This window comes from Lepus europaeus, chromosome 3, assembly GCF_033115175.1.
Source record: "Lepus europaeus isolate LE1 chromosome 3, mLepTim1.pri, whole genome shotgun sequence".
Classification (NCBI taxonomy): Eukaryota; Metazoa; Chordata; class Mammalia; order Lagomorpha; family Leporidae; genus Lepus; species Lepus europaeus.
Window position 1 is genome coordinate 44,324,625 of NC_084829.1, and position 26,495 is coordinate 44,351,119.

The 26,495-nt window shown below is 40.1% G+C and overlaps 1 protein-coding gene across 1 annotated transcript in view; it reads left to right on the forward strand.

The window, feature by feature from the left end:
• The window catches only part of CDC5L (cell division cycle 5 like), a 53,421-nt gene extending 38,106 nt beyond the window's left edge, over positions 1-15,315 (forward strand). The window contains exons 14-16 of the mRNA XM_062186202.1: positions 1,898-2,095; positions 13,973-14,185; positions 14,882-15,315. Of these exons, the coding sequence (XP_062042186.1) occupies positions 1,898-2,095; positions 13,973-14,185; positions 14,882-14,986 (516 nt within the window). The 3' untranslated portion in view covers positions 14,987-15,315. The remainder of the gene's footprint in view (positions 1-1,897; positions 2,096-13,972; positions 14,186-14,881) is intronic.
• The last annotated feature ends 11,180 nt before the right edge of the window (positions 15,316-26,495 follow it).

The following is a 26,495-nucleotide window of genomic DNA, read 5'->3' on the forward strand; positions in this document are numbered from 1 at the left end:
TTAACACCTCTTTTTAAAGTGAAAATATGAGGAGCAAAGGAATTTAGTAAATAAATTTTCCTAAATTTACTGTACATGCAGAAATTTGAAATGAAGATCACATTCATTGTTGCTTTTTGAGGTTCTATGGGGGTAAATTGTAATGCAACTTTTGAAAATATTCTCAATACTGCTGTAGGATTGTTTGAAACCAAGTACTTTAAATGTTCTCCTATATTTTGTGTATCTATTTATATATCTTTTTCTATTATTAAAAAAATTGGGGGTAGCTGTTCATTTAGCAGATTCCTTTTGGACAGTTGAAAGATAAGCTAGCTATACTTTCCTAGACTATAAGAGCTTTTCCTATGACAGTTTCAGAGTGAAATCCATTTCTCTTGTAAGAGCTGTCAGATTTTCATTAAGTACATTAGAATTGGTTTGTTTCTGTTATTTCCCTTTTAAGAGGTATTGCTTGAATATATCCTTTTTTATTATTTTTTATTTTTTTTTTAATTTTTGACAGGCAGAGTGGACAGTGAGAGAGAGAGACAGAGAGAAAGGTCTTCCTTTGCTGTTGGTTCACCCTCCAGTGGCCGCCGTGGCCGGCGCGCTGCGGCCGGCGCACCACGCTGATCCGAAGCCAGGAGCCAGGTGCTTCTCCTGGTCTCCCATGGGGTGCAGGGCCCAAGGACTTGGGCCATCCTCCTCTTCACTCCTGGGCCATAGCAGAGAGCTGGCCTGGAAGAGGGGCAACCGGGACAGAATCCGGTGCCCCGACCAGGACTAGAGCCTGGTGTGCCAGCGCCACAAGGCGGAGGATTAGCCTGTTGTGAGCCATGGCGCCGGCTTGAATATATCCTTTCATTCTCTTTTCTATTCTTGATTCCAGCATAAAAAATTTTTTTGGTTTACTGATCATCTGTATTGTTTTCTGCATTTTGTTAATTTTTTCTTCGAGTTTTACTAGAAAGATCGAAAGCCTTCCATAGGACACAGAAGGTGGTTGCCAGTTTTTCATAATCCATGAGGTGAAGGGCTTCTAGAAAGAAATTGTGTGTCTCTTGTTGAGCTAGGCTCTCTCTGTAATTTATTCACTTAATCCTAATAAAAAACATGTCAGGCAAGTATTAGGCCCATTCATTCTACAGATGAGAAGCAGCTCACAGAAATTAAACAAATTCAGTTAGCTACTTGAAGGTAAAGTTGTGATTTGAACCCAGGCCTACCCAACTCTTCCTGTTGTTCTGCCATCTTTAGCTCTTTATTTAGTAATGAACTAAAGGTGATTTGTGATCCATAATTTGTGTCTTCAATCTCATTCTCTGACCATGTCAGAGGCGTTCCTGAAGAATGAAGAAAAGGCACATGTCAGAAGGCTGCCTGGTTCCCTTCACATCCTGAGTATTAGGTGGATTGTTAGAGTGGGAGGTGTGTGCACCGCCAAGCTTTGCTACCATCCAGCTTGGATCCTGTCTTGCCTGCTTACTAGCTGTGTGGTCTTGAACAAACTGCTTAATTTCATTAGCTTTAAGATGAGGTTAATATTGGCTTCTTGTAAAATGGTTGTGATCTTTGGAGATAATGTAGGTAAAACTTTTAAGTCCAGTTCCTGGCATATAGTAGATACTTAGTAACTGCGCTGACAATGATAGTATGCATATAGGATGCTTATACTATCGGGAAGATCTGGATGTTTGACCTTATAAGATCAATCTACATGTACTTATGTAAGCTTCTTGATTCATTTTCCTTATATATGGCCCCTGCCTTCCAAAAATCAACCAACCCACCAACTGCCCCCTTTTTGACTTTGCTCCAAAAAAGGAGGATGAACAAAAGCTAGCTTTTTCAAGTTCTCTGGTGATGGCAGGTATTAGTAATACTTAACACTTACTGAAATCATTATTGTAAACAGGCCCAGGACGTTCTGGTACAGGAGATGGAAGTGGTGAAACAAGGGATGAGCCATGGAGAACTCTCCAGTGAAGCTTATAACCAGGTGTGGGAAGAATGCTACAGTCAAGTTTTGTATCTTCCTGGGCAGAGCCGCTACACACGGGCCAATCTAGCTAGCAAGAAGGACAGAATTGAATCACTTGAAAAGAGGCTCGAGGTTAGTATCCTTTTAAAATTCCAGTTTAAGTGAACCTTGATTGAAATTATGAACGAAATAATGCCACTGATGACAAAAATTGACCTGAGGTGCTGACTGCCTTTGCGGTTTTGGAAGAAAACTGCACTGGGGTTTTTTGATCTTTGTTCATTGGTTTTTCACGCTTGCTGGCCTTGGTGACTAATGGTGCACATTGACCAGAGGTCGGCTGGAACCTTTCAGCTGGCGAGCCAGGAGCCAAGACATTAACGTCAGACATTCAGAAGAGTGTAAATCAATCATGGAAGAGTGGGTCTTCTCTAATGAGAGAAATCAAGGAATCTTCTCTTAGTATCCAAGAAAGCACACTTATAAAATTTTGATGCCTTATTGTTCACTGTGATTCTTAAGTTTGAATTGGAGAGGGCTGAGCTGCATTACCTAAACAATGGCTTCCATGATTTCTTGTGTCTATGAAAATGCAGACCCATACATGATGCGGTTTCATGGTATGTGGCTCCTTTATGTAGTGTGCATGTCTTGAATCCCAGGATCTGTGTAGGCATTTTGCCAATGGTATATGAATCATGGTTCACAGACCACCAGACTGCTTTGTGGATTCTTAATGGTGATTTGCAGGGAAGTTTCTGAGACCAGTAGGGGATGGGAAGAAGAAGGACTTCAGGCCGTTGTGTGCAGAAAATAGTCCTATTTTATGTTATTACCAGTTTCTCTACAGAAGGCAGGTTTGAAATTATTTTTGTTTCATTTACGAGTTAAAACTAGAAATAGTGAAATCTCTTGAGGTGGTTAGGGAAATGAGCAGAATAAAGCAGTATTTTTTTTTTTTTAACTTTTTTAGGAGAGATCTTCAATTTGCTGGTTCACTCCCCAAACGTCCATAACTGCTGGGGCTGGGACAGGCCGAATCCAGGAGCCCAGAACTCCATCTGGGTCTCCAATGTGGGTGGCAGGAGCCCATGTTCTCGGGTCGTATCTGCCACCTTCTAGGTGCATTAGCAGGAAACTAGATCGGAAGTGGAGGTGGGACTCAGACCCAGGCACTCTGATCAGGGAATGTTGACGTTCCAAGCCAGTGCTTAACCTACTGCACCATAATCTCTGCCCCAGTGGTATCTCTTAGTTTGAAAGTTATTCTGTCTCAGTTTAACCTTTAAGGCCTTGAACCTTTTTTTTCCCCCTCCAGTTAGTGGGAAATTGATGTTTCTGAAGTAATTTTCATCTTGGGGAAAATTTGAGAGTTTCAGTGCTGCCATTTACTCTAGTTGTATAGTTTACTTCCAGCAGGGTGTGCTGTTGCTCTGTGTTTTGGTTCAGAGTTAAAGTCAGGGAAAGTAGAACATCAGTGGTTAAACTGTAAGTTATATTTTCTGTTGTGTAGGCTCTATTTCTTATAAATGGTAGTTAGCAGTGTAATTCTGATCTAAGGTCAGCAGCATAATTGATTGGAAAGCCGTTTGGAAAGCTTCCTTGTAACATTTAAATATAAATACTTAGGTCTACTTAAGTTTGAAAATCTTCTCGTTTGAGGTGGGTAAACTCTGCCCCAAATGGCAAGGATGTTTTGTGCTGTTTAAAATTTAAAGAAAAATTTTTCCTTAAATCTCATTTACTTTGTTGGGGTACTAACTTTCATGACAGCAAATAAATGTGTCACAAACTGAGTGGTGCCATAAAGTACAGTAATTTTTATTTCTGTGTTGAATTGGTCTTGTGAGTTTTGAAGGGAAAAATACAGAAAGGCCCATTGCTGTTCTTTTGGAGATTTATTTGGGTCGTTTATGAGCAACCATTAAAAACATGTGGTTCTCTTTGTTCAGTTCAGTACCAGGAACTGAAATCTTCCGTTGAACTATTTTTGTTGAAGGATTGGTGATTTTGGAAAAATGTTCATAAAATGGTTTGAAGTAATTTTTCTCTTCTTTACTCCTGGATATCTGTTGTTACTCGACTGGTTACTTTTAAAGAATATTTAATCAAATTCTCTAATTTAGTAAAATATCCTTATTTCAAATGGAAGTTCACTAAATCTTTAAAAAGAAGAAAAGGAACCCAAAGACCCAAACAAATCCCCATATTATTTGTATCCATCCCTAACTCAGAACTAGGTTTCTCATAGCTTTGGAAGGCACAGTTTTACTGGTTTGAAATACATAAATATTTTATTTCAATTGTGGTAATTCTTTCATCATTTCAGTTGATTGCTAAATTATAAACATTATTCAAAGTTTGTTGTGGAGAAGGAACTCCAGTTATATTGTATAAACGAAGCACTATCCTGAAATTACCCTCTCCACTCCTCGGCTCGGGGAGATAGCCGTTCTGTGCAAGCACAGTGCACTGTGGCTGCATGAACTGTAGAACAGTGAATCTAAATTATGGCCCTATCACAGCCTATCAAGCAAGATGAGATCCAGCTTTGTCGTGGCTGGTGTGTCCTAAATGGATTAAAAAAATATGCCCTGAGATTTATATTAGAGCTAATCTTGGAGCTATTACTCATGATTAATATTTGAAACTTTACCACTTAACTGAAAATCCTTAAGATACTCATTTAAAACTAATAGAACCATCTTGGATTTTGTATAGAATGTGGTAGGGGCTACATGTATGCAAGCAATCTGTTAAGTAAATAAAATCAGAGCATAGTTACAGATCAGAAGTAAGTGGAAAAGACGTAGGAATTGTAACCAGGCTCTGTGTGTGTTATTCTGCCTTGGGAGCAAAATTAACTTTAGAACCGTTGTGTGTGAAATACAGGCAGCAACAGCAAATAGAGAAATGACAACTGCGAGGAGAAAGAAAAGTTGTGAAAACAGCACACTGAAGATGTCGCACCATGGTGGCAGGAAAGGCCTGTGTGCTTTAATAGCTTCTGAGGGCATTGTAGGCATATGTTAGGGGAGTAGAATGATTGCTATTTAGTAATGAAACCCCAAATTAATAAGGTAAACTTACTTTCTTTTCATTTTTACGTTTTCCTTTAAAAGGGAGGGCTTAGGGGCCAGCGTTGTAGCACAGCCAATAAAAAAAGGAGGGATGATTGTAACTCACTATAGGAAATTTTTCATCAAATGCTTAAAAATAAAAGAGCTTCACTGTTACTTATTTGCGTATGCAGTGAACATTACTGACTATCTGCTGTGGACATGACGCTCACTGTGTTTGGCCTGGGGAACAGAGCCGGTACTGAGGCAGGTGAATTCTGTGTCACTTATCTGCAGGATGCTTACTGTAGAGGAGAACCTCATTTTCTGATGATGCCAGATAAATGAGTCATTACTGTATTTGAGAAGTGCAAATAGAATTTGAAGTACTCTAATTTGTTTCCACTTTAAGTGGAAATAGGAAATCATCTGAAGACATAATTATTTTGAGTGAAATAATTTCCAGTAGGTACAAAAGTGAAATGAGAAGTGAATTTAGGCCTGCCATTAAATTTAATAGTACTTGAAATAGTATCTAAACTGCTGTGTTGAGGAAGTTTGGCTGGAAAGTAGATTTTGTCATGTTAGCTATAAAAACGGAAAGGCTTTCCTTAGAGGTAGAAACTAGTTCCAGAAGTAATACTTCTCCCTCTGTTTTACTGGCATGGTCTTTGTAGTCAAGAAATATTATGTAACATTGACTTCTTGGCAATAAAGTAATTTAAAGGGTATAGATAACACAAAATCTTTCTTAGTATATTTGGAGAGCTCTTAGGAGGACCCCGACTTTACTGAAGTTATATTTCAACAAAATTGATCTGTATTTTTCAGTGATTTTTATTATAAAGTCAGATATTTTTACATAGGAAAAAATTTCCTTAATACTTTTAAGGAGCGAAAATTTAAGTCAAGGATTGAGGTAGTGGACAGTCCTGGGTAGAGGGTGTGTGTTGTAGTGTCAGTGGGTTTATACTATGTTGTTTCATGTGAAGGGGGTGGTGAATGGTGCCGTGGAGGACGGAAGGTGTTGACAGGCCTTGGGGATAATCTTGTTCCTAAATTCTGCTCTCTGCTGTGATCCTTAAAGACAGTGATGGGTTTCTTAGTTGCCGCTAGCTACTAAACAACACTAGGGATCTGCTTAGTCCAACTACATTTTCTCTGTTAGCCTTCAGCCTAGAGTTTGTTTCTTATGGTTTGTGTTTCACTCCCTAACACATGTAGCTGTCAGGGGTCTCCCTCCAGGTGCTTTGTTACTGTGTTATTGTCCTTGGAAAGATTTTTACTAAGGTGTGTCTCACTGCTTGGCTTGCTTATTGTAAGCAAGACTAATTTTTTTTTAAAGATTTATTTATTTGAGAGAGAGAGAATTACAGACAGAGGGAGAGACAGAGAGAAAGGTCTTCCAGCCGCTGGTTTGCTCCCCAAATGGCTGCAATGGCTGGAGCTAGGCTGATCTGAACAGGAGTCAGGAGCCTCCTCCAGGTCTCTCACTTGGCTGCAGGGACATCTTCTACTGCTTTCCCAGGGCGTAGCAGAGAGCTGGATTGGAAGAGGAGCAGCTGGTACTACAACTGGCTCCCATATGGGATGCCGGCACTACAGGCAGAAGCTTAGCCCACAGCTCCAGCCCCAAGATTAAGTATTTTTTAAAATTTGTTTATTTATTTATTTGAAAGGCAGAGTTACAGAGAGAGAAGGAGAGACAGAGAGAGCTCTTCCATCCGCTGGTTTGCTCCCCCAAATGGCCACAACAGCCAGGGCTGGATCACAAGCCAGGAGCATCTTTCAGGTCTCCTATGTGGGTAGGAGGGGCCCAGGCATTTGCGTCATTTTCCAGTGCTTTCCCAGGTGCATCAGCAGGGAGCTGGATCGGAAGCCAAACAGCTGGGACTGGAATTGAATCGGTACCCATATGGGATACCAGCACTGCAGGTGGCAGCTTAACAGTGTGGATCTTGTGACTAACTTTTCAAGGCTGACAGTAACCATTTGCTTGGCTCTGGATTCCATCAGTGTAGAGAGGGTTCACTGATAAAGCTTAATGCTAGTGAGTAGCATAGATTACAGGAGACTCCTTCATGGGCTCTTGTTTGCAAATGCTTTGGTGGTTAAACCACATCTTTACTACTAGAGGATCAAATTACTGAATGATGGACTAGGAAGTGGAGCTACCATTGGCTTATTTATTTTGGGTATCGTTAAACCTGTTTTTTCAGTGGTATAAGGTTATATCCTGGGCCCCCAAGTAAGGGATGCGCTTAATGTCTGCCAACCTCACAGTAACAGACTTTAACTGAAGACAGTACTGGAGACCCCAGGATAATGTGTTTATTTTGGAATTACTTAAGCTTAGTAACCTTAACAAACTTACTGAGCTTGAAAGTAACAATTACACTTTTATAAGTCCCATACAGCTCCCTGTTGTAATGACCTGAGGAAACACTTACGGTTCTACTGATTCATCTCCTGGGGACCATCAGTTTTCCATTGGTCTCTGGCCAGTCTTTTTTAGACAGCTTCTCTTCTATGCATTACAGAAAAATAACATTTGTAGGAGTTTTTCTAAAAATAATACCTGTACTTTGTAGAAAATTTAAAAGTAATAGAAAAAATAAAGGAGAAATAAGCTGCCTCCCCAGACCCCCATCAGTGGTACACACAAGCACGCTGAAAGGCTGGCATGCACGCTCGTGGGTCTTTGCTTTTTTGTACGTATGGATGAAGGAAAGTGTTTAAAACCAAATTGGGATCCTTGTGTATTTAATAGAACAATATTATAAATATGATCGAAACAAAGAGAAAACTGATTACTTGCTCTCATTTAAAGTCGGTGACTATGATTAGCTTTGGTAGTCTCCAAGAACTAAATGCTAGTTATATTTTGCTCTAGTTATGGTAAATGGTAACTTTTTCTTATGAAAGTTTTTTGAGAGATATTTTTCTCTGGTTTTATAGCTTGTTAAGAATAAAAGAGTTAGAATTTTAACATATAAACTGGGGAAGGTACAAGGTTTTCTCAGGTGTCAAGTAAAGTTTTTGTACGCGGTCACATGAAGATTAACATCTACATCGGAAAGAATGACGGGCAGTCTTTTTGTTACCATCTTGTTCACGTGTGTCTGGAAGAATGTGTTTTTCTGGGAGCTGTCTGGTGGCATTGAGCCATTCATTCCTACAGCTTGACTGTCCAGGCAGGTTTGCATCTTTCACGGAGGCATAGCGGACACTGGTTTATTGGTAGTGGTATGTCTTAATGTGTTGGACTTTGAGGTGGGTACATGGATTAGCTTCATCACTTAGTAGTTGTGTGGCCTAGGACAAGTTACTTTACTTCTCTGGGTTTTAAATTTCCTTACCTATAAAATTTGGATGAATAGTAGTTTTTATTCAATGGAAATATGAAGTTTGAGAATGTAAGATTAAATGTGATACTGTGTGAGAAGAGAACAGCAAGTTAGGGTTCTTGCCTGTGTGTCTTCAAGTCTGCATCACCATTAAGAGTTACCTAAATTGCATTAAGTTTGATTTGATACTGAAGTATCAGATCTAACTTCATCTTGAGATTCAGTGATTGTTTTTATATTCTTTGAATTTTTGATGATTGTCAGAAATTTGAGATGTGGGTTGATTTTAGGAGAAAGATTATGATAGTGAGGCTCAGATTTTGGTCATTGTAATTGAATTTTATATCATTGTGGATTTTAATTTAAAATTTCATGTATACATTTTGGTGTGCTGAAATGGTTTACATACTTGTACATCTTAATGTTTCCATTACATTTCATTAAATTGATGTTTTATGGTTTGGGATGTATGGTCTTAAGTGTTACCAGAGTAATTTTTTAGAGTAGATGTTGAATTTGCACTTAAAAAATATTTTAGGAGGGCACATCAAGAAGTTCATGCAAAATGGAATGGAAAGATGAGTTTATTTTGGTGCAAAAAAGTTTTTATAGAAGGGGTCTTCAACACATTCATGAAAAATGCTTATAGATTTCAGTTTTTTTTGCACCAAATTATTATTTTTTAAGATTTATTTTATTTATTTGAAAGGTAGAGTTACAGGAGAGAGAGGGAGAGACAGAGAGAAAGGTCTTCTGTCCACTGGTTCACTCTCCAAATGGCCGCAACAGCTGGAGCTGGCTGATCCAAAGCCAGGAGCTTCCTCCAGGTCTTCTACCCGATGACAGGGGGGCCCAAGCATTAGCAGGAAGCTGGATCCAAAGAGGAACATCTGGGACACAAACGCCCATATGGGATGCTGGCGCCGCAGGCAGAGACTTAATCTACTACTACACAGCACCAGACCCTAATTCCATTCTTAGGTGTACTTTTTGAAATACCCTCATAGTACAGGAATTTTCAAACAAAATAGGCTAGTATAATGAGGCCTAATGTATGTTCACCCTGTTATGATACATATAAAGTCTTAGCCATTCTTGTTTAACGTCTTGCCTTTTAGAGTTTTAAAGCAAATTTCAGATACTGCATTATACATTTACATGTAGTTACATTTTCATTCATCTTCTGCTTTGAATTGAAATTTACTCTTTTATATTGGAAAAGCCAGCTTTCATTCTATCTAGTATTGGTCTACTTTTAACTCTTAATAGTACTAGTGAAATTGGTGTTATGTAAGATTACATTGGGGGCTTCCAAAATTCATGGAAACATGAATTAAAAGATCTGTTTATTTTGATGTAAAACAATCTGAGAGCCATACATTCATTGCTTTTCATAATACCCATTTTCCAAAACTTTTGAAGACCCCTTGTATTAGAAATCTTGTGTTGAGAAATATATATAACACAGTAGTGGCTTCTAAACTTCCATCATAACTATTTGGAAAGTTTATATGATGATCAGAACAATGTATTTAATCCTAGCATCACTACCAACTTTTAAATGTTCTAAGAAAGTATATGGGGCCGGTGCTGTGGCGCAGCGGGTTAAAGCCATGACCTGAAGTGCCGGCATCCCATATGGGCGCCGGTTCTAGTTCCAGCTGCTCCTCTTCTGATCCAGCTCTCTGCTTTGTCCTGGGAGGGCAGTCCTTGGGTCCCTGCACCCACGTGGGAGACCTGGAAGAAGCTCCTGGCTCCTGGCTTCAGATTGGCACAGCTCCAGCTGTTGTGACCATCTCGGGAGTGAACCAGTGGATGGAAGACCTCTCTGTCTCTGCCTCTCTCTGTAATTCTGTCTTTCAAATAAATAAAATAAATCTTAAAAAAAAAAAAAAAGAAAAAATGTATCCACAAGCAGATGTAAAGATAAGAAGAGCTTTTGGTAAGTAAGCTCTAAGATGTGGTGATTTGAAAAGTATTTTTTGGGTGAGCTTCCGTTAAATCAGCTAAAAGATGCAGTACAAGCTCTTTAAGCCAGTTTTGTTTTGTTCAAAATAAATTGTCTTTCAAGACAGCTGTTAATGCTTTTTTTTTTTTCCTAAGGACTTAAGAAACATGATTCTGATTAAATCAGAGCCTGAGTTGTCCTGATTCTTTGTCTTTTAAACAATAAGATTTTATACTCTATTGAGCTTCAGTGCTGTTTCTTTGTGTGGAAGGTGGGGTTGATTTAAGGTAGTTCTGTGCCATGCATGCAAGTGGGTTCATTGTTGAAATTTTATTAGCTTGAAAAACAGCAGAAGCTATAGGTAAGGTTTTTGCCTCCTAAAGTATAGAGCAGACATCAGCTGAGTCTTTTACAAAGCATGTAGATCTCTTCCTTCACATGGTCAGATGGCAAGTGTAAGATAACTAAGTGTAAGATTACTAAGCTAAAATTGAATATTGAAAACTGCCTTCCATTTCTTTATGTCTGATGACTAACTGTATGTAGTAATTTGGCCAAATTAATTTTTTCTGTGCTTTATGTTTTTATAACTTATTTCCATATTTCCTTAGGATCTTAGTACTCTTTCTCTAATCTATAGACATACACACACATACACACATATATAGTTTTAAGATTTATTTATTCTTTTTTTGTTTGAAAGGCAGAGTTAGAGAAGGGAGTGGGGGAGAGAGAGAGAGAGAGAATCTGTCTTCCATCTTCTGGTTTACTCCCCAAGTGGTCACAGTGGCCAGGGCTAGGCCAGGCTGGAGCCAGGAGCTTCTTCTGTGTCTCCCACATTGGTGCAAGGGCCCAAGCACTTGGGCCGTCTTCCACTGCTTTCCCAGGCACATTAACAGAGAGCCTAAATGGAAGTGGAGCAGCCAGGGCTCCAACTGGCTCCATATGGGATGCCCGGCTTCATAGATAGAGGCTTAACATGCTATGCCACAATGCTGGCCCCAGCACAATGTATTTAAACCAGAAAACTTTTTTTAAAACTTGTACTGAGTGAAGTAATATTACTGGCATTAAATGGAAACTAAAAACTTCCAAGTCTTAAAATCTTTGTTGGGGCCTGCACTATGGCTTTTCCCTTCAAATAAATAAATAAATAAATCTTAAAAAATTATATTTGTTGGTTTGGGAATAGTAAGCGACTCAACTATATGAGGTGAGGTAATTCCCAGATACAGAGTATTCATAATAAATGTACCTCAGTGACTAATGAAAGTTGTGAGCATAGGTATTAGGCTGTTTTGTCGAGCTGGAAATTATATATCCATGGAGTATAGTCAGTATACAGCTAATTGTAATATCTTAACCAATGAAAATGTTAATTTGCATGACAAAGTTTTAAAAAGCACTGTATGTATTAATTTGAAATTTACGCTTTTAAGATTCTTTGAAAGTGTATTTGGACCCACATGTTATTGAAGTATCTCATGTGAATATTCTTAGAACCTATTGAATTATAGTGTAAGGAATTAGATGTAACTTGTTGGATTTAGTTGTTTATTTCTTGATGGGACTGAGGACTGTAACTGGCAGTTGAGAGAACAGCTGATACCTATTAGAGAAAAATGGTTCTTTTTATAAAAGACATTAACAGTTCTCATGGATTTATTCAGTTAAAATACAGAGAAATAAAAGCTTAACTTTTATAAAACGCTGAAGAAAGGAATGGTTTAAAGGAGGTTTTCAAGTTAATGTTAGATCCATCTCACATTCATCCAACATATGTAAACGCAGTGCCACACCCACCTTCTCCCTAAGCTTATTTGATGTTGACTTCATAAACTGAGCTGGAGTTGGGTAAATGTGAAGTACTCCTCTTCCAGTAGAAGTACTGTACTTTACATTTTGAGGGACATTTTGTGTTTTGGCATTTATGTATTCTAATCATAAAAAAAAATTGTATGTTTTTAAGTCAGATGTTAAGCATTGAGGTAAATGTTTCCAAATTGTTATCATGCAAAGCTTTGTATTTTTGTTGTTTATATTGTTTCTAAACATTTACAAAACATCTTAGGTACAGCTTTTTTTTTTTTTTTTTTTTTTTTTTTAAGGTTTATTATGTGAAAGGCAGAGTTACAGAGAGAGGTAAAGGCAGAGAGAGATCATACATCTTCTGGTTCCCTCCCCAAATGGCTACAAAGGCCAGGGCTGGACCAGGCCAAAGGCAGGAGCCTGGAGCTTCTTCCACATCTCCCACATGGGTACAGCGGCCCAAAATGTTGGGCCATCTTCCACTGTTTTTCCAGGCAAATGAGCAAGGAGCTGGATCGGAAGTGGAGCAATGGAGTCTTGAACTGTTGTCCATATGGGATGCTGGTGCTGCCAGCGACAGCTTTACCTGCTGTGCCACAGTGCTGGCCCTGTAGGTACAGTTTTCATATCAGTATTTTGCATTTGACAATATTTTCTCTATGGCACCAGTTCTGCTTATGCAACCCTGCCCTCCCCATCCCCCACACACATTTACACCATCATACTATCTCTTTTACTGTAACATGCTCTTAGTTATATTGTTTTGAATTAGAGTATCATTTGAGTATACGTTATCCTGAAAGTACATAGATTTGATTTCTTACATAAGTCACTTGGTAAACTCAGTTTGGAAGAAAGAGAAAGGTAGTAGGGCAGGAAGGAAGGGAGGAACAGGTAGACACCAAGAAATCAGCACAGATTTAATCATTATTCCCAAGGTGTTGGCCTCGCAATTGTAAAATGTTATGCATAGAGAGCAAGCATTTGTAGTTCACTTTAAAATGATAACTTCTTATTATGTTGTGGGGATGTATCTAAAAAAAAGTTATGATGATGGAGTTCTGTGTGGCATCTGTCTCATTCTCATCCCCATCTACCTGGGCCTTCTAAGCTGCGGCTTTCCCTGCCCACGTGCATCATTTGCATGCTCCAGCATTTTGTTGAAAGCTTTCTTCTGTTCATTGTCCCTCTCGTTCTTTTGTGTTCACACATTTGTTAATTCTTTCCCTAATTTTAGAGTGATTTGATAAGACAGCCAACGTGTGCTAAGTGTACATTTTTGATAGGAAAACTAATTTCTCTTAATTTTATGGTATCTTTTCACTCCTAAAAATTAAAACAGAAAAATTTTTATTAGTTGTCATACTGATATTCTTTCCTTTATGGTTTTTATGCCAAATTTAGGATTATAAAAATCTAGTAAATTTATAGTTATGTTTTGATCCCAGCTGTAGTATAGTAATTAGATGAAATATTATTCACTTATTAAAAAGTACCAGACGTGTAATGCAGAAGTATGTTTTTGAGTTGTAGATGATGAGGATGGGTTGCCAGCAGTACAAAATCAATGCAGATTTTCTTGTACTCTGGATTTCTAATCTGCTTTGAGAGCAAAATGATTGGCAAAGTTACCACAAATGGATTATACATTTATAATCTAGGGGACTAACCTGTTAAACCTTCAGTTGCAAGATTAATCCTTGATCCTAATTTTGTGTTGTACTTGTTGAAATTCAAGGAGCTCTAAATGTATTTTTGCTTTCAGGCTCTAGGTGAAGCAGTGGGGCCATTAGCCAGTTACTTAGTAGCTTTTTCATGTATGCTGATGGGATCTTCCCTGTCTCAGATAAACAGGGGTCACATGACCACAGAAGCCAAGAGAGCTGCAAAGATGGAAAAGAAGATGAAAATTTTGCTTGGGGGTTACCAGTCTCGTGCTATGGGGCTTATGAAACAGTTGAATGATTTGTGGGACCAAATTGAGCAGGCACACTTGGAGTTACGCACTTTTGAAGAACTGAAGAAACATGAAGATTCTGCTATTCCTCGGAGACTAGAGGTAAGGATTTCCCTCAGAGCGTTGCTTACAATCCTGATGTGCAGGCTGTTTCTGAAGCTGGTACTGTCAGGCTTTTTCCAGTGAAAGCCTAAAGACTAATCTAGAACGGCCAGTGTGTAGAGGGATAGACCAGGCAAGTGGTGGGTGCAAAGGGTTTATTCCCTTTCCAGGTTTTCTGTTTGGTGTCTAGGTAGACTGTGGAATGGAATAACTAACCCTTGTAATTTGTCTCCCTGAAACTTAATTTACATCCCTTTCGTATAGTTCTATGAGTGGAAACCAAACTAGTGCCTTTGTTCTTTAGTTTAGGATTCTGGGGACATAGTCATCTCAAAGCATCAAATTCCTTTGGCCAGATTTTGGTTTGGCTTTATCTCCCAAGTGCAATAACAGCCCAATAACAGCCCCTGCCCCTGCTGGTTGGAGGGCGGTCAGGGCCTATTTAAGTGCATCTGTGGGAAATTGATAGGATAAGAATGGCTTGTTTGTTTGAGGTAGCAGCAGAGATTGTACAATAAGATTGTAGTCAGATAACCAAATCAAAGAATGACTGCAGTACTTACATCGAAAGTATCCTTTGTATTTGTTTCTCTTTGGGTAATATTACCTCTTAAGATGACAGAGTACCATAAGATGTTTTTAATTTCCAGTGTACTTACATATGAAATAATTATTCAATGTTTTTATCTCTTGAAGTGTCTAAAAGAAGATGTTCAGCGGCAACAAGAAAGAGAAAAGGAACTTCAGCATAGATATGCTGACCTGCTGCTGGAGAAAGAGACTTTAAAATCAAAATTCTGAAGTACAGTTTACCTTCTGCCACAGAATGAATTAGTTGCTGGTTTTCATACTCTGCAAGGCTGACACTGATGTTCATCTTCATTGACAAATTTACCCACCATCTTGTAGTTTTGAGGCTCTTTATTTTAAATGATGCTGACTTTCCACATACTGTGTTAAAGACTTAACCCCTGCCACGAGGGATAAGGATTTAAATTATTAAGATAATCATTCTTTACCAATGTCACATTTGCAATTTTTTTTTTTTATTTTGGCCTTTACCTTAAAAAGCCTGACTCTAAAGTGCTGCCTGTGAGTAAACTCTTGAATAAAAACAAAATATAAAAGACTGAGAATGTAGCCCTTTGTTTGATGTAATTAGCTACTTAGAGTGCCTACAAACAAGTAGCTGGGTATTTTGTGTCATTTGTAATGAGCAGCTCTTGGCTACTCAGAATGGTGATCCAATATCTCAAATCTTTCAGAGGTCATTTCTCTATATACTGACAGGATTCACTTTTTAATACCTCAGTTTTTTTTTTTTTTTTCCTTTCCTTGTTTTTTTCTTTTTACTTTTTGATTTAGGGATGGTCTCTTGTCTGTCAGCTACTTACACACTTTATGAATTAGGATTTAAAAGATTTAATGTTGTTGACCTGTTATGGTATTTTTTTTCACAAAGGCATTTAAAAAGTTTGAATGAGGCTGTTTATTAAGGTTCTGCATTAGCTTAGCGAGTCCGTCACATAAGTGTGGAATTTGGAATGGGTAGACATAGGGCTCATATAGAATGATCTAGTACAGTATTAGTTGGCTACAAGCTCCATATAGACTATAGATACGTTGGACTCACCAAAAAAGTTTATCCTGTTCAGAATATTAGGGACTAAAGGGAGGGAAGGAGAGGTTCATTCATTCATTCACCAACTACTTATTGAATATATATCCTGTGCCGGGGTCTTGGAGACAGAACTGTGAATAAGAACTCTTGGTTTCTGTTTTGTGGAATTTAGGCTTTATTGAGAGTGACTTGTGTATTGGACACTTTAAGTGTTGGAGATGAGCATTTATTAAAGCAAAGTTCTTGCTCTCAAGATGGTGATTGGTGGGGGGTGGATACTAAACGTGCAGGGTTTCAGATTCTATTTCGGAAATTACAGTAGGGTGGTATGCGATCATGGCTGGGTGGATTGGTGGTCGAAGGGATCTCTTGAAGAGGTAGCATTTAAATCACGTGACTGATGTTTCAGAAAGAGCCATTCTTGTGAGCCAAGGAAAAGAGCACCAGGTAGGGTGAGTAGCTAACACAAAGCCATTCCGCTGCGTTTGAGGGGCAGAAGAGGATGGTTGAGGCTGGAGTGCGAAGAATGGCCTGGTTGTATAGGGTTGCAGATATAGGCTGCAACTGGGGAAAGAATTTGGATCTTGTTTTAAATGTGAGAGGGAGCTATGAGGACATTCTAAACAAAGGAAATTAGCTTTGGTTTTGGAAACATCACTGTGACCATATTGTGTATTGTCTTACCAGGCCGCAGATAGGGAAGGCAGTGAATTTGGGAGCTTGATAGAGTAATCCAGGCAAACAATAATAGTGACTCAAACTTGTGCAGACAAAAAATGCTGATGATGGTGACAGATTTGAGATAATACCTCTAGTCTTATAAGACCAAAAATTGAAATTTTCCTATCTGATCACTTAATTCTAGCAATTTTTCCAGTAACTTCTCCTGAGTTTTCTAGCAAAGACTTTGATATCATGTATGAATAATGATGATGTTTTCTTCTAATAGTTTCATTTTTGCATGTTTTGTTGATTGGTTAATATGTTTAAAATAGTGTTAGGTATCCGTGATAATGGCAGACAATCTTGTTTGTGATTTTAATTAAACTGGCCATTGTGTTTTACTTTTAAGTTGACTATATTATGTCTATTTTTAGTTTTTTTAAATTTAAATTATAAATGGCTCTGGAAACTTGTCAAATATACTTTTTGAGCATCTGTTAAGATGATTGTGTGGTTTTCCTTGTTTGATAAGTTAATGACATAATATATTAGATTTTCCAACATTAAAAACACCTTTGTACTCCTGGAATCCAGTAGGTTAAAATTTGCATTTTATGTAGACTTGATTTATGTGGGATTAAAATAAGTTTCACTTTGTTCTCAAAATTTGAAGTAATGCACAGATTTATAGCCTAAAAAATATTACCAAGAGTAGAAAATTCTCGGAACTGGCAGTCTCAGGGCATTGGCCACACTTTTGCCATGTCGGCTGCCAAACAGACATGCATCGCCCTTTGTCAGCAGCACCCTGGAGAGCTCAGGGGTCCTCAGCAGCACTCGCTGGGCATGCTTGGCCACCATGTTAACTGGCATTCATGTTGGTCCTGTTCTCGCACGGCATTCACTAAGTGGTTGTGTTAAACAGGTGTCGGAAAGCACATCCAAGTCTCAGTAATGTAGAATGCAACAAACGCTGAAAGAAACCATCATCAGAGTGAAGAGTTCTCTGAAGTATTAAAAATAATGCTGGGATAATACAGAAGATACAAAGGCAAACTATATTACAGTGATTGTAGACTATGCTGCCCAGCCACACTTCCTCCCTGGGAATGCACTTCTCTCTCCTAAAATGCGACTGCCCTGTTGATATTTTAGAATTTAATTTGCTAATCTTTTATTTAGAAAATTTACATTCTTAGATGACTGAGATAGGACTTTGGGGCTATTGCACAAATTTTGACACTGGGGTTTTGCTAACTCTAAAAATTAAATAGGATAAGTATTTTTCTGTGCATTAAGCAATTATAGCATGAGACTGATTTGTTGTATGACAGGTTAAAAGACTACTTGTAAAATTTCTGAATTCAGAGTCCTTTTTGGAAATAATTTGATAATTATCAGTTTCTTTGGTGTCTGATTTTACATTTAAGTAAATTTAAACTTAAAAAAAAATTTAAAAAGTTTTCCCTTTCGTGTTTTTGCATATTAAACTTAAGTAATTTATATTTTTCCAGAATATTTTTAATTTTGTCACTCCTGAGTTCTAAGAAACATCTTTAATTCTATTTTTTTACTTGGTTAGGCTTAAGTATCTTTTTTTCCTTCAAAATACTGTTGATCAATTGTGATTTTGTGTTAAAATATATTAGTATCTCATTTTATGTTTATTACCTTCATTTTCTCTAGATTTGTTTCCCTCTAACTTTTTGAGTGATGTTTATCTTTTGTCTGTATATAAATGGATACGTTGAAGGCTTGTGAGTTATGTGTGTTACCGTCCCATACATTTTGATGCGTAGTGGTCTTGTTTTGTAAGTAGTTTATCATTGTGTTTTAATCTTTTGGTTCAATAATTAAGAATATTTAAAAATTTCTGTGGTTGGCTTTTTTGTTTTTTAAAAATGCTTTCTGCTTGTAGGATTTTATCTTATGGAAAGAGTATGGTTTATGTAGCTAGAATTTATTGAAGTTTTGGAACCTCGCATCCTTTACTATTGTATGAGTGAGTGCAGGTTTATTCAGTTGGTATGAGACAGATTAAATGTGTCTCTTTAACGAGTTCTATTATTCAAATCAGATTTTCTTTTTGCTTACATATATAGGAAAATGGTGGTGTCTTAAAGTATCCTATTATAGTTATTTCTTTCAGTTTTCTTTGTGTGGAGATTTTGTATATTTCAGTACTTTTATTTAGTATAGAAATACTTCCATTATGTACAATTCATAAGGAACATTTACTAGAGTGACTGTTTTTGTTTAGTTGATGCTTTTTACCTTGAATTTTATTTTCTTTAATACTAGAATGTTTCTCTTTTTTGTTTGTAATTGTTTGATAAATTGCCTTTTTTTAAACTGTTATATATAAATTTTTAGTTGTCTCTTAAGCAGCGTATCTTGTTGGATTTTATTTTATTCATTTTATTTCAACCCACTTGAAGAATGTTTGCTTTTGAGTAGGGTCTAGTCCATTTGCTTTTATGTTAATTACTGACTTGTCTTCTGTGATTATTTTATTCTTTCTCTATTTCCTAAATGGACTGTAATTTCCTGGCTTTAATTGTCTTAGTGAGTTAGAAAATATATATCCTCTTTTAGATTTTAAAAATAATTATAGTATTATTCAGAGTTTGGGACCCACTCAGGAGAAAGAAACCACGTCAGTAATTTGGAACAAGGAAGATTCAGATGGAGAATTATTGGCCAGTAATGAGGAATTATCTATTAGTGGACTGAAAATATGTCTAAAGAATACAAGACAAATTTTACATTTTACAAAAGGGAATATAGGAATAGCAGGTACAGGGAACAGCCGCTGCCTGTAGACCGAGCGAGTGCCCGAGGAGGAACAGACTTGAAAGAGTGCCCGCCTCCTCTCCCAGGGCAGCTTTCTCCTCTCTGTGAAGGGGGTGTGTGGAGAGAAGCTTGCTGAGGTCCCACAGACTGGAGTGGCAGGCAGCGTGCCAGAGACACTTGCCAGGGGCTCACTTGCTGGGGTGCTGGTGATGTGTAGAGGACTAGTGCCTTTTGGGCACCTGCACAGCTCTGGAGAGGCTGTACCACTGTGTCTCTCACCTCAGTGGCAGAGAAGCCTCCCGCTACCAGGAAAGCCACATCCGACAGTGGTGTAGCAGGAGCAGGCAGAGAAGCCCCGGATCCAGCAGTGAGGCCCCTTCTCCGCGCAGCGCCCCTCCGAGCCTGGTGATTGTGTCCACTGGCCCTGTGGCCTGAATGTGTCCCCTGAAGTTCAAAGGTTGGAAAATGAACCTTCAGTGCAACAGTATTGAGAAGTGCCCCCTTGAGGTCCTGGAGTCTGCCCCCATGAGTGGATTAATACCACTTATCAAGGGGGTGGGTTCCTGATAGAGGACAAGGTCAGCCGCTTCCTTCTTTTTCTTGTGTGTGCTGTCTTTCCATTCTGTCTTCTGTCATGCAGTGACCAGCTGGAAGGCTCTCACCCTTGGACCTCCCAGTCTTAGAAGTGTAAGAAATAAATTCCTTTTCTTAATAAATCGCCCAGTCTCGGGAATTCTGTGATAGCAGTAGTAAATGATGGTCTAAAATGGTGAATTGGAGATATTTCTAAGTCGCAACTTCAGTGTCACAAAAAAGGGCAGAAGATGAATTTGTAGCTGGCGCTGTTACCATTGTTTCATCTCTGTCTGTCCTCTTGGACTTTGCTTATTTGTGGGAAGTGATTCCTTCCCTATTCTTCCTGTGGTCCTTTATTTTTCTTTTATTCCACATTTGCCCCTAGACGTAATGCCAAAGAATGGAGTTCAGACATTATCTCTTTAAAAACTAAGCAGTATATGCATACTTTTTACAAAGTCATATTCTGAGAAAATGGTGATAGCCAGAATATATTTGAGTTTTGGGATTGTCTTACACTCTACATAAAAATGTCAACTAAAAACCCCTGGATAACATTCACAACACAGCTAGGTTACTAGATACCCCATGAACTCCGAAATAGGAGGAGTCGAGGGGAAGCCAGCTACAGTACCACGAGCGATTGGTATCTGTGCAGAGAGAAATGGAAGCGGTGAGGCATCGACAGATCGAAGGACAGGGGAGTTCTGAAGTGGCCAGTAGGTATTCCGCTGGCTGTGGGGTTGTCGAGCTGGAGAACGGTGGCTGAAGCTGGGAGAGTTTGGCCCACTCCTTGGGTGAGGGAGAGGAAAGGTTGAAAGTTTGAGGTTAGCAACCTCCATGATTAATGAGTTAGCATTTTTTTCTTTTAGAAGGGCTGGAATATTCCAGAAGTCTTGTTTGGTCTCAAGGCAAGATTTTTTTTTTTAAAAAAAAGGTATAGTAACTTCGATGGATATTAGAATTATCAGCCACAGCACATTTGTTAACCTGTCATGTAGGGCTGTGCTGTCCAGTATGGTAGCTCCTAGCCACATGTGGCTGGATCAAACAGAAATGAGCCATTATATATAAAATACTGGATTTTGAAGACTTTAGTATGACAAAAGAATCAAAGTAGCTCAGTTGTGTTTGTATTGCTTACATGTTGAAATGAGAGTACTTGGATATATTGGGGTGAAGTAAAATGTTTTATTGAAATTCATCTGCCTCTTCATACTTCTGTGGCTAGTAGAAAATTTACAGTTCTGTATGTGGCTTGCATTCTGTTCCTGCCACATAGCATGACTCTAATGTGCTTGTTACTGATTTCTAATTCCATTGTGGTCTGAGAACATACCCGGGATGAGTTTGGTTCTTTCAAATTTATTGAAACTTGTTTGATGGCCCAGCATATGGTCTTTCTTTGTGAATGTTCTTTGTTCATTTGAAAATAATGTGTGTTTTGCAGGCTGTAATCATCAATAAATACCACTTAGGTCGGGTTGTTGATAGAATTCAAGTCTCCCAAAATGCTCAATTGCTTTTTCTCCGTGCTTGTTCTGAAAGTTGTTGCTGAGTGAGGTGTGTTTACATCACCAGCTTTTCACCGCTCTGTATCTTTTTTTTAAAATGTATTCATTTATTTAATTTATTTGAAAGGCAGAGAGAGAAACGGATCTGTCTCTCTCCCATGCACTGTTCACTCCCCAGGTGTCCACATCAGCTAGGGCTGGGACAAGCCAAAACCAGGAGTTGGGAGCTCAATCCAAGCCTCCCACGTGGATGACAAGTACCCGATTGCTTGAGCTGTCACCTGCTGTCTCTCAGGGTGAGCTTTCTCAGGGAGCTGGAGTCAGGAGCCAAAGGTGGGCACTGGCCGGGGTGCCGGCATCTTTGTTGACAACAAGTGCCTTCGCTGCTAGGCTGCGTGGCCGCCCCTGAAGTGGGTTTCTCCAGGAGTCCTGTCACTGGGTTGAGGTAGGCAAGTGCCTCGGGCCCCTTGTGAGCCTGCAGGTCACTGGGCTGTGTTCCTTTTGAAAATCATCATTCCTTCCCTTGTCTTCATTTTGTAACGATTGCTGTGTGGTTTCCCGATTTTCTCCTGCAGCGTCTTCATTTGTTGTTAATCTTTTCCAGTGAAATCCTTGTTTCAAACATTGTTTTTTTCTTATTTAGCAGTTCCACCTTTTTTATTTCTTTTAACCCAATTCGTCGCCTCATCTTGTTCACGTTCCCTGTACACCCTTGAGAGGTTTGACTGCGCTTGCATACTAATTCCTTCCTCTGTCGTTTCTGGCTCGTTTCTGTGACTGGCTTTCTCCTCCTTTCCCAGCACCTACCAAGGAGGAGGGTACACACTGGGAATGTTACTTAGCTGGCCTAAGTTCTGCCTTCAGGGTCTTCTTGAAATCCAGCTGCAAGATCCCTTTGGTCCCTGGGAGACTCTGCCCATCAGCTTACAGGAGCTCGTGTTGGTGTTGCTTACTTGGAAACAGACAATTCCAGCTCATGCCAAGGTCAAGGTCAAAGGTGGGAGACTTCAGAGGGTAAGGAGGAGTTTCCAGAAGAGGGAAAGAGGACCTCTGGAGGTCAGGTTAGGGGTGAGCAGAGAGGAAAGGAAGACTGGACACAGGGCAGCCGTGACACTGAACGCCACGCTGACAGGTGTGAAAGGTGTTAAGGTGGATGGAGGTGGGAACAGGCAGCATTGCGGGTGACGTCCATGCTTATTGCCCATGTGGGAAATACAGGAAGATGGTATTTTCATCTATATGTATATTAAAATTATTTTTAAATTTATTTGAAAGAGAGAGGGAGGGAAAGAAAGGTCTTCCATCTGCTGGTTCACTCCCCAAATGGCTGCTACGGCCCAAAGCTGGGCTGGTCTGAAGCCAGGAGCTGGGAGCTTCCTCCCAATCTCCCACACAGGTGCATCCTGTACTGCTTTCCCAGGTCATAGCAGAGATCTGGATCGGAAGTGGAGCAGCTGGGACTCGAACTGGTGCCCATATGAGATGCTGGTGCCACAGGCAGATGCTTAGCCTACTAGGCCACAGCACCAGTCCAAAAAAATTTTTTTTAAGATTTATTTTTTATTTATATAAAAGGACAGATAGGGAAAGACAGGTCTTTCATCCATTGGCTTACTCTTCAAATGGCCACAGCGGCCAAGAGCTGGGCCAGTCTGGAGCCAGGAGCCAGGGGCTTCTGGGTCTCCCACATGGATGCAGGGGCCCAAGCCCTTGGCCATTCTCTATTGCTTTCCCAGGTGCATCAACAGGGAGCTGGATTGGAAGTGTAGCAGCTGGGAATTGAACCAGCACTCACGTGGAATGCCAGTGCTGCAGGCAGTGGCTTAACCTGCTATGCCACAGCGCTGGCCCTTCTTAATATTTTTTATATCTCCCTAGCCAATGTCTTGGGGCTTTGGTCCTATAATCTGGATGGTTCTGGCAACTTCACGGAGGTCTGTTGACTGCTGGTTGTAGTTGGGTGGGTTTATAAAGCAGGGCTGAATTTCTAGAAGGGGCAGGCTTGGCTCTAAGATGCTCGTTTTAAGAGAACCCAGCCTTTGGCCTGCAGAGGGGGACTGGGAGATGTACAGTGGCAGCCAGCCACCAGACGGGGCTGTGCTCAGTGGACCCTGTGAGCTTCAGGGAACTGGGGCCTGGAACCTCACTGCACCGATGGCATTAGCATCGCTGGGCCCTGCGGGGTGGGAATCTGCGTTTAACAAGATTCCCTTGGTGGTGTGCGTGATTCGGGAAGAAACACTGCTGGACTCTCACCAGGAGCTCCACGAAGCAGCAGCTTGTTTTCCTCCTGGTTGCCCCTGCTCTTAAGTAGGCTTGATTAATATTCTCCCTGCTCAGAAGGCTGCAGCCGGTCCTGCCTTCGATCGGCCATTACATGAACAATTTGTCCATTATCTGGGACCAGTGAAGAAAGCTTTCTCAAAACACGCCCTGAAGCTCATGGGGCATATGTGATAGCTTACCCAAGCCAACCTGATACTTACTTAATTTTCCTGCATCATCCACTCCAAAGGGTTTTTGAGAAGTAATTTTCCGAGACCTTTGGATAGGCTATTTGTTGTACTCTAAGACTTTATCCCCAAAGGGCTTTGTGACTATAACTGGAATGAGAAAGCTCTGTTATTAGAAATAATATTTGGCCCCAGAAAAGTCTGGCGAAGTTGGGTGGGAGGGGAAATGCAGAAAGGGCAGGGGGTTGGGGATGAGGGAGAGAACAGGGGCTCTTGCTCTGAGGCAGAGAAACCCAGGGAACAGGGGCCGATGCTGTGGGTAGTGGGTGAAGCCGCCGCCTGCGGTGCTAGCAGCCTATATGGGCACTGGTTTGTATCGCGGCTGCTCTGCTTCCAGTCCAGCTCCCTGCTAATGTTCCTGGGAAAGCAACAGAAGATATAATGCCACATTTTACTTAAGGAAGGGCTTGTTCCTTTCCTGCCTGAAATTAAAAGTACTTGCTCCCTGCAGTGTTTTCCTGGTCAGTAGGAGAAAAGTTCTTTTTCTTTTAACTCATTCAGTGCTATTGATTGGTTCTCCTTGGGGGATAAAACAGCATCTAGGATTTGAGTCTTTTTTTTTTTTTTTTTTTTTTTTTTTTTAGATTTAGTTATTTAACTTGAAAGGCAGAGTTACAGGGAAGGAGAGCAGAGGCAGAGAGAGAGAGAGATTCCATCCACTGGTTCACTCCCCAGATGGCTGCCATGGCTGAGCTGGGCCAATCTGAAGCCAGGAGCTTCTTCCGGGTCTCTCATGCAGGTACAGGGGCCCAAGGACTTGGGCCATCTTCTACTGCTTTTCCAGGCCATAGCAGAGAGCTGGATTGGAAGTGGAGCAGCCGGGACTCAAACAGATGCCCATATGGGATGCCAGCATTGTAGACAGTAGCTTTACCTGCTACACCACAGTGCCAGCCCCTCAATATAGATTTTTTTTTTCCCCCAGAGAAACCTTTTATTCAAGGAATACAAATTTTATAAGTAAAACTTTAGGAATATAGTGATTCTTCCCACCATATCCGCCCTCCCACCCACATCCACATCCCTTCTCCTCCTCCCTCTCCCATTCCCAGTCCAATTCTTAAGATTCATTTTCAATTAACTTTATAGACAGAAGACCAACTCTATACTAAGGGAAGAGTTCAACAATTTGCACACACACATACACAAAAAAACTGAGAACAAGTTTTACAGTTAATTCTCATAATAGAATTCATTGAGGACAAGGGTCCTGCATGGGAAGTTAGTGCACAATTTCTCCTATGTTAATTTAACAATTAACACTCTTCTGTATGACATCAGTGACCACTCGAGACTGTTGATATGAGCTGCCTAGGCTATGGAAGCCTTCTGAATCCAAAAACTCCGTCAGTATTTAGACAAGGCCATAAACAAAGTAGTTCTCTCCTTTCAGAGAAGAGTACATTCTTCTTTAATGGCCACTCTTTCCACTGGCGTCTCACTCACAGAGATCCTTCACGTAGAAATTTTTTTGCCACAGTGTCTTGGCTTTCCATGCCTGATATGCTCTCATGGGGTTTTCAGCCAGACCAGAATGCCTTACAGGCTGAATATGAGGTCAGAGTGCTACTTAAAGAAACTGTCACCCTATGAGTCTGCTGTGTGGACTGCTTCCCATGTTGGAACATTCTCTCCTTTATAATTCTGTTATTAGCAGACACTTGATCCTATTTATTTTGTTACTTTAACACTTAATCCTTTTTAAAAAAAGATTTTATTTATTTATTTGAGAGGTAGAGTTGCAGACAGTGAGAGGGAGAGACAGAGAGAAAGGTCTTCCATCTGCTGGTTCACTCTCCAAATGGCCACAGCGGCTGGAGCTGCACAAGCCAGATGCTTCTTCCCAGTCTCCCAAGTGGGTGCAGGGGCCCAAGGACTTGGGCTATCTTCTACTGCTTTCCCAGGCCACAACAGAGAGCTGGATTGGAAGAGGAGCAGCCGGGACTAGAACCGGTGCCCATATGGGATGCCAGCACTGCAGGTGGAGGATTAACCTACTGAGCCACAGCACCAGCCCCAACACTTAATCCTATCTATATGTTCACTTTAGCACTTTAGATGGCATTTTCACCACCCAGCTTAATAGGATTTGGGGTTCTATGGCAAGTGTTTAAATTGTACTCTTAGAAGTAAGTCCATAGGAATGAATGCAGAACAATACAGCTTTACAGTTACAAACTTCCTCCTCCCTCTCTTATTCCTACTGAGATCTATTTTCTTTTCTTTTCTTTTCTTTCTTTCTTTCTTTTTTTTTTTTTTTTTTTTTTTGACAGGCAGAGTGGATAGTGAGAGAGAGAGAGAGACAGAGAGACAGAGAGAAAGGTCTTCCTTTTTGCCGTTGGTTTACCCTCCAATGGCCGCCGCGGCCAGTGCATCTCGCTGATCTGAAGGCAGGAGCCAGGTGCTTTTCCTGGTCTCCCATGGGGTGCAGGGCCCAAGGACTTGGGCCATCTTCCACTGCACTCCCAGGCCATAGCAGAGAGCTGGCCTGGAAGAGGGGCAACTGGGACTAGAACCCGGTATGCCGGCGCCACAAGGCGGAGGATTAGCCTGTTAAGCCACGGTGCCGGCCGAGATCTATTTTCAATTGACTTTATACACATACGATTAAGTCTATATTAAGTAAAGAG